Source organism: Perognathus longimembris, chromosome 28 (genome assembly GCF_023159225.1).
Source record: "Perognathus longimembris pacificus isolate PPM17 chromosome 28, ASM2315922v1, whole genome shotgun sequence".
Lineage (NCBI taxonomy): Eukaryota > Metazoa > Chordata > Mammalia > Rodentia > Heteromyidae > Perognathus > Perognathus longimembris.
This window is the reverse complement of record NC_063188.1, coordinates 24042202-24051278: the sequence shown is the minus strand read 5'-3', so window position 1 is coordinate 24051278 and position 9077 is coordinate 24042202. Positions and strand designations below refer to the sequence as shown.

Sequence of the window (9077 nt, the reverse complement as noted above, 5' to 3'; positions counted from 1 at the left end):
AATAAGCTTGCCCTGGGGTTTCTCATAGTTTAAACAGACAACAAAACGGGGGCTGCCTGAAAATAGGGTTTCTTTAACTCTTCATCCGCCCCCCGCCCCTTCAGACCTTCAGGAAAAAAGTCATTTAGTTTTTTTTTTTTTTTTTTTTTTTTGGCCAGTCCTGGGCCTTGGACTCAGGGCCTGAGCACTGTCCCTGGCTTCTTCCTGCTCAAGGCTAGCACTCTGCCACTTGAGCCACAGCGCCGCTTCTGGCCGTTTTCTGTATATGTGGTGCTGGGGAATCGAACCTAGGGCCTCGTGTATCCGAGGCAGGCACTCTTGCCACTAGGCTATATCCCCAGCCCGTCATTTAGTTTTAACTGTGCATTTGCTTGGAGCCATTTCTGCTTTTCCAAACATAGCCCTTGTAAGCAAATTCATTTCCCTTTTTGCCCCAGCGAAGCCATATATTGGGAATCCTGAGTCCTCAGAGATCAGGCAGCCTCTTTTTATTCTTAGCACCTTCTGTTTTGAAAGGGGATACTTGGACCTCAAAGCCTGGAATTGGCTTACTCTGCACTTCAATGTTCTAATGTTTGAAAACCTGCAAATTAGATTATTTTTCAAGATGAAATATTTGTTTTACAGTCTTTGTTAGTAGTCCTTCAGTCTTTAAATTAAGAACCTTCCTTCCCTGTACTTGAAGATTAAACCTATAAAGACCAAATCTAGGGCCTGGTGCATGTTAGGCAAACACTTTGCCACTGAGCTTCAGATCTAGCACTGAGGTAACTTTAAAAAAAAGCACATATGTACCAGTGGCTTAAGCCTGTAATCCTAGTCAGGAGGCTGATGAGATCTGCAGATCAAGATTCAAAGCCAGCCCAGCCAAGAAAGCACGTGAGACTCTTAATTACTAAAAAAGCTGGAAGTGGACCTGTGGTTCAAATGGCAGAATGTTAAGCCTTCAGCAAAGAAAGCTCAGGGACAGTGCCCAGGCCCTGAGTTCAAGCCTTAGGACCAGTGTACATGTGTGAGCACACAAACACACAGCATATAATTTTATTTTTAATTCTTTATCCATAGAGATTGAAATGTATGTTTCTGCATACTTACATTTTAACACTTTCCATTTCTTGTGATCTGAAAGATTTTAGCTGGGCAGGGTGCCAGTGGCTCATCCCTATAATCTTAGCTTCTTAGGAGGCTGAGATCTCAGGATCACGGCTTGACACCAACCTTGCCAGACAAATCTGTAAGACTCCTATCTTCAACTGACCAGCAAAAAAAGTTAGAAGTGGAGGAGAGCTCAAGTAGTAGAGTGCCAGCCTTGAGTGAAAAAACCAAGCAAGAGTGTAAAGCCCAAAGTTCAAGCCCCAGTACCTGCACAAACAAAACAAATAGTATTTTTCACTGACAACATCTCAGCTGGGGTTAAGGGTTGTGGGTATACTTGCACTCATGACCAATTTCGATTGCTCTCCAGTCTTTTCAATTCTCTCCCCAATACAGTGAAATTAGGGTTAGTTTTTGGCTACAGAATGTATTATTTCTCTCAGTAAAGCTGGCCAATATAAATGGAGATCAAATCTGTTAACTATGATCTCAATAGAACTGTTTTCTGTCAGTGACTCAGATTTTATCTATAAAATTGGATATAAATTCATAGACAGCATGTTGAGACATTTATAATGGATTATTCATATAAAATGATAGAGCATCAATTTGATTTAATGGGCCATAACATTACCTAGTACCTATTAGCAAATCTGATAATGAAATGCATTCTCTGGCATAATATTTTGATATAATAATACAGTTAATAATGAAAATTTAAATATACTGATGTTGGTGACAAAATACAAGTAGAAAAAATTAAATATTTTTGGGGGGTCAGTGTCTCACACTCAGAGAAACACTGTCATTGTCCTCTTATTAGACATGTTTGATCAGCAGTATTCCCACCTGAGACCACTTGATAAAGAAGTTTTATGATTCTTCAAAACCAATAATGTTGGAAGTGAAGCTGTGGCTCAAGTTACAGAGCACCATCCTTGAGTAAAAGAAAAGCTAAGGGACAGTGTCCAGAATCTGAGTTCAAGCCCCAGTACACACACAAACACCCCAGGACAAATCAATAATAATCAATAATGCTTCATCTTAACTGATAGCAACCAGAGCAATGGAAACAAAGGGTTTGACACACTACTGTCATGATCAGTTATCGAAGCCAACACCTTCCTCAGGAAATTAACCTGGTTTGCTGAAGTTTTGGGAGACGATTAGTATCATGGGGCTAGATTACAGGCTGGCCAAATTATAGGATAAGTCAGCTCCAGGTATGTCCCATATCTGTGAGCACAAGAACAATTGTATACACCACTGGGTAGATTTGGGGTAGCCAATGAAATTAGACAAATGGTATGGTAATTGAAAGTAAATTGTTAGGTTTAGGGCCTCCATACCCAAAACAGCTATGTGTAGTACAAGCAAGAACCTGGGGAACTTTCAGAGTTTCAAGAACAAGAAAATAAAACCCAGGCCAGACCCAACTTATGTAGGTGAAACTGTAAAATAACAAGTTGTTCAAAAGAGATGTCCACAGAACTCATTTACTCAGAAGGAACAAGTAAAGCACATGTACATTTTTATCCAAGTTGCAGATTAATGACATTACATTCTTCATGGTCACTCCAACCTCAATATCTGCATGCTCAAGTACGGTGTTACACAAAAATTTTATATGCTAAGGAATGCCACTAAATTAGTTTCCAGGAAAATTACTTAACCTTCATAAGTAATTTTCACTTTTTCTATTAAAGACAGAATTCAATTTTCCTTTGAAATTGGTTAAGAATGTTACCTTAGTTGCTTGGCTGTATACTTGAAGAAGGCAAATACATTGGCAAGTTGGGAAATTCGAAGCATAAGTGTACAAGTGTACATTAGATGAAAAGGAAAAACAGAGATAAACATTCTAACACAAAATTCACAACTAGAGATTTCATTTACATATATTAGAACGCTAAAAAGACAGGCTAAATTTTTTAACCACTCAGGAATACTAGGTGCCACACTGATTTTTAATGTTTATAATTGAGGCTTTCTCACATAATATGGATAAATATATTCTTTGTTCATGAAATTATTGTTCTTCAAACATTTATTTCCAACACACTGAAAATTTTCAAAAATTATTTTAAGGAAAAAATACCACTCCATTTAGAGATACACTAGTCAACTTCAATGCACGATTATACCAGTGTCTGTAGATTAGACAAGAAAAACAGAAACACACCAGCATTGGATATGTAATAATTACCACAAATGAGAACAGATGATAAGCAAATGCATGGCTCTTGTTATTCCCTATCTCAGTCATTATCAGAACCATTAGGAGGTAAGAAAACCAATGCATCATTGAAAACATGTCCAAATGCCCTAAGTCGGTATACCCCATACATCATCACATGCATCTGATTAGGAGTTAGTCCATTAAAAGTAACAGCCATATCTGAACAACATCCTTCTACTACCTGGTTTGGGTGATTCGTCTTTGCCTCTTTAATAAAAAGCCCAACAGATTTAGTATTAAATACATCTTTTCCATCAGCATCTTCTGCATTTTCTGCAAACACTCCAGCATATTTCAGGCAGACTGCTAGCTGCTTATCTTCAGATATCTTCCAAATCATTCCTCCCTGCTCAGGACACTTTTCAGGAATATTGAGAAGGCTAGCAAGTCTTTTCATTGATTCTATACTTAAGACAATTCCTCCTTCCACACTCACATATTCAAGGTCTCCAGATTTTATAGTATGGCCTAAATAGAAAGGTTGTGATGGATCCTTTTTTAACAAAAAATACTTCAGATTTTCAATAATAGCAAATGTTGTGGGACGTGCCAGGAAGAACCAGTGGTATTGATCTTTGTACTTATCAAATGCATGTTTGTAAGCTTTCCTCATCATCAACCACATATCATTTGTTTCCATATTAACTGATTCAAACACTTTAACATTTTCAGAACTGAAGAATTCGGCTTTGTCACAGTGTTTGGTCCAAGTCTCCTTCACTGCAGCCCAAAGACTCACATCTTTGGGTTTTACGAGGATGATACAGTATACCCGAAAGCTCTTACTGAGCTCCATACGTTCATCCTCGGAAATTTTCAAGATATCTTCTTTGTTAGGAGCTTGTAGATGATGATGCTCATGGTGGTGCATTCTATTTCCATGACCAATCCTAACATGTCCTAGCATAGTGATCAAGGCACAGAAAATACTTCCGAGCATCACACCCTTCAAAAATGAACTGCTTTCAGAGAGCATTTTTTCCTATAAAAAAAGAAAAAAACTCTTAAAATATTTTGTCTAGCCATCTAATCTGCTATTTCTCATATACTACATTTCACATTTTTTTAAATTTTTTAATTTTTTGGCCAGTCCTAGGGCTTGGACTCAAGGCCTGAGCATTCTCCCTGGCTTCATTTTGTTCAAGGCTAGCACTGTTCCCCTTGAGCCACAGCACCACTTTTGGCCTTTTCTATATATGTGGTGCGGGGGAATTGAACCCAGGGCTTCATGTATGGGAGGTAAGCACTCTTGCCACTAGGCCATATTCCCAGCCCCATTTTACTGTTTTTTTTTTTAAAGGCTCTCCAAGCATTCCAGAATCTTTAGCTTCCAATGTTACCCAATTACAGTTTTGATATAAATTGGAATTTTGTAAAACTTTTCAATGAGATAGAATCTACAGTGGGCTATTTTTAAGGATTTAATTAACCAAGTACTAAATTAAATAATTAGCCATAGAAACTAATGTCACAGAGCTTGTCCATTCATCATTCTCTTCAAGGAACTTTTATTTTATTTTTGGCAGTTCTGGGGCTTGAACTCTGGACCTAGGCACTGTCCCTGAGCTCCTTTTTTGCTCAAGGATAGAACTCTACCACTTGAGCCACAGTGTTACTTTCCACTTTTTCTATGATTAATTGGAAGTAAGAGTCTCATGGACTTTCCTGCCTGGGCTGGCTTCAAACAACAATCTTCAGATCTCACCCTCCTGAGTAGCTAGGATTATATGCGTGAGCTACCCACACCTGACTTTGAAAGAGTTTTTTGTTTTTGGTTGGTTGTGGGGTTTGAACTTTGGGCCTGGGGCGCTGTCCTTGAGCTCTTCAGCTCAAAGCTTGTGTTCTACCACTTTGAGCCACAGTGCCACTTCTGCTTTTCTGGTGGTTAACTGGAGATAAGAGTCTCACAGACTTTCTTGTCTCACTGGTTTTGAACCTCAATCCTCAGATCTCAGCTTCCTGAGGAGCTAGGATTACAGGTGTGAGCCACTGGCGCCTGGCTTCAAATAATTTTTTATAGCAACTATGCATTATATTATTTAAGTAGCCCCAATATATAAATGGGAGCTTTATATGAAGACATTAAAGTGAACAGAGAAATTCAATTTAAATCCAAATTTCTCTCCCTAAATTCTAACTTCTCTTTTCAATATAGTGCTTTATTTACTGATGGCTAATAATCTTATCTGTAGTATATCTAAAACAGGTTTTTTTTTCAGATGATACTATACTCATATATTAATATTAACTTTTCTGTTTCTAAGACTAACTGGTTTACAATGCAGTATCCTATTAATGTAACAAAAGATCACAATTAAAAGTTATTTGGAAAGCTGGGTGCTGGTGGCTGACGCCTATAATCCTAGCTATTCAGAAGGCTGAGATCTGAAGAATGGGGTTCAAAGCTAGCCCAGGCAGGAAAGTCCATGAGACTCTTATCTGCAATTTACCACCAGAAAATCGAAGTTGGTGCTGTGGTTCAAAGTTGTAGAGTGCTAGCCTTGAGTGAAAAAGCTCAGGGACAGCACCTAGGCCCTGAGTTCAAGCCCCATGACTGACAAAAAAAAGTTATTTGAAGCTAGGTGCTGGTGGCTCACACCTGTAATCCTAATTACTCAGGAGGCTGAGATCTGAGGATCACAGTTCAAAGCTAGCTTCAGCAGGAAAGTCTGTAAGATTCTTATCTCAAGCACACAAAAAGCCAGAAGTGGAGCTGTGGCTCAAGTGGTAGAACATTAGCTGTGAGCACAAAAGTCAGGAACCCAGCACCCAGGACCTTAAAGGTTCAAGCCCCAGGACTGGCACATACAAAAAAGTTATTTGAATGAAAATGAGTCAATATAGGCATGTATGGAAACCATTAATAATCATTTTAATTTCCTCAAAAGGTACCTTTTTTATTTGAGGAAAAAAAAAGAGAAAGACCCATGTTTTTATTTCAATTAGCAATGAAAACCCAACGTTAAGTATAACTGCTGAAAAATTGTATGCTACACATTTATGCTAGTAAAGGCTAAAAATTTTCCAATTTTCAAACTACACAAAAATGTTGTTTAGTGTGCTATTTAAATTTTCCCTTTGTCCCTTAAATTTGAAAGAAGTCTTAATGGCATTAACTTCTAGCTAATGTCACTTTAATTTTACAGCTAGGAAATAGAGGACCACAGACTGACCCAGTGATAAACTATCAGTGTTAGAAGTGTACTTCAGTTTATTTTTTTTCCCATTACACAATAATCAACCCAATGCTCTCACTATATTATTGAGAATCTAATAAATAAGTTGCTAAAAAACTTTGTTTTCCTATATATGAAAAAAGGGATGTATGAAGTACAATTAGTTTTGCACATGCCACTGTTCTACTACACGGAAGTCATGTTTATGGTTTATGCTATCAGGAAATCATGTGTATGGTTTCCTTCTAGAGGAACTTGACTTTGACCTCTACCAGGACAAGGTGTGGAACAGAAGGAAAGATGGAATTACTGAGTGAGGATGGGGTGAGAAGAGAGGAAGGATGTGGTATTCCTGTGTCAGAGAACTTTGTCAATAAACACATTCCAAAGAGGAAAAGAGAAGCCAGTAATAAAATTCTGCGTAATAAGAATATCAGATACACTCTATAATTAATTGATACAGGATTTTGGCATTTCACATCACACAATATTCATTATTTCTTGCCAATATATGAAGTCACACGTCTCTGTGGACTTTATTATTTTTTTTGCCAGTCCTAGGCCTTGAACTCAAGGTCTGAGCACTGTCCCTGGCTTTCTTTTGCTCAAGGCTAGCACTCTGCCACTTGAGCCACTGTGCCACTTCTGGCCATTTTCTATATATGTGGTGCTGAGGAATCGATCCTAGGGCTTCATGTATAGGAGGCAAGCACTCTTGCCACTATGCCATATTCCCAGCCCCATCTGTGGACTTTATTATGGCATACAGGTTGAATTTCTTCCTAATAAGACTATTACTCCTGGATATAAAAAAATGGATCAAAAGAAGTCTACAAATTAAAATTTAAGTCTACAAAATAAAAATTTAAATTATTTAAAAATATTTCCCCATCGGGGGAGGCCAAAAATGCCACATGGGGATGCACACGATTATAAATAGCGAGAATCTTAAAATCGCACACTGAAGAAAAATCTGCACACGAAAACAAAGCAGAAACAATCCAAATGATTCCTGAAATGGGTTGTTTTTTTTTTTTAAGGTGAAGACGGATGTTGTGATCTGTGGAAAAGGGAGGCCAAAATGGAGAATGGGGGTGAGAGAGGACATGCCTCATCTAAAGACCCCACTGAGGAGCTAATGTACTGGCCCTTCGGAACGTAGTTGTTTCTCGTTCACAGTTCTCCGCTTAGCACCTGCCAGGGCATCCCACGTGGAGCATGCTGGGAATGGGCTAGGGCTTGGCATCTCGGGGAATGGGAAGGGGGTCTAGTCACTCCGGGTTCCGCTTAGGGTGGGGGCTGAGGCCTCGACACTCACCCGCATCTAGAATGGCTCAGGACAGGAATGCGTAGACGTGCAAGGCTTTCCTTTCACGTTCTTACGCCAGTCGGTTACGCTCCAGCACGGGCTGCTCTACACGTAGGAGGAGTCTTCTCGATGGATGATTTCGCTAAAGGTGGAGAAATCTAGGAAGTTGACGCCCCGAAGGCGGGGACGGCCGGGCGAGATGGGGCGGGGCTAGTCAACTCCCGGCAGGTTGAAAAGCCATCAGTCGCCAGGACGTAGAAAGGATCCGCGCGTGGGTAGCGTACCCTTTTCCCCGCCCCACGCCAAGCGCCGAGAAGCGCGTTGTGATGACGTAACCAGGGCGCTCATACCTACCCAATAGGCAGCCTCAAGAGGCGTGCGGGCGAGAGTAACTTTCGCTAGTATCCTCTCATTTCTTTTTCTGGGGCAGGGAATCGGCCGAATGGTTGGCGGTTCGTCTTACCTGTGTTTGCTTCAGGTCTCAATAGTTTCTCTTTGGGTTTCCTTATCTTTGTAATTACAAGATGATAAGAGGGTGTCGCAGCCAGCATTTCTGGGCGCGGACCAAACTACAAGCTATTAGACTAGTCACTGAATTGGGCTGCAAGGATTTCTGGAGTGCCGGGCGCCAGTGACTCATGCCTGTTATCAGCGAGAGTCCGAAAGACTCATCTCCAATAAACTACCAAAAAACCGCGGGGAGTGCTTCTTCAGGTGGTACAGCGCTAGCCTTGAACAAAAGAAGCTTATGGACAGTGCCCAGGCCCTAAATTCTTGTCCCCACGACTGCCCCTCCTCCCATACCCACAAAAGTGGGGAGGGGGAGACAGATTTACCTGGTCTGCAGAAAACGCAGCCTTTTGAGTAGCTAGGATTACCGGCGTTCGCCACCAGCGCCCGGAGACTAAAATTTTCAGTGGAGATAAGCAACTCTTAGTCCTAAAACAATTTTTATGATTTTTTTTAATTAGCATACTTTAGTTCTACAAAGGAAGTTTCATTGTGACATTTCCACACAGGCATACAATTTACTCTAGTAACCCAATCCCCTCTGTCACTCACCCTTGACTCCCTTCCCGCCATTAAAACAATTTCAAAATTTGCTGTCTTATATATGCAAATACATATGACAGGTGTTCTGATTGTATGTTTTATAATCAAGGCTAGCAGGTTTCAAAGAAATTAGAATATATTTGGTGGGAAAAGGGACTCTACAAAGTGACATTTGTTAGCAGGCTCAGGCTTCAAAAGGGATTGT

At 40.1% G+C, this 9077-nt stretch overlaps 1 protein-coding gene across 1 annotated transcript; it reads right to left on the bottom strand.

The window, feature by feature from the left end:
* Positions 1-2579: 2579 nt before the first annotated feature.
* Positions 2580-8000, bottom strand: C1galt1c1 (C1GALT1 specific chaperone 1). Its single transcript, XM_048336416.1, has 2 exons — positions 7829-8000; positions 2580-4316 (listed from the first exon to the last, which is right to left on the bottom strand). Exons 1-2 carry the CDS (start codon positions 7832-7834, stop codon positions 3354-3356), a joined length of 969 nt encoding a protein of 322 aa, XP_048192373.1. The 5' UTR covers positions 7835-8000; the 3' UTR covers positions 2580-3353.
* Positions 8001-9077: the final 1077 nt, after the last annotated feature.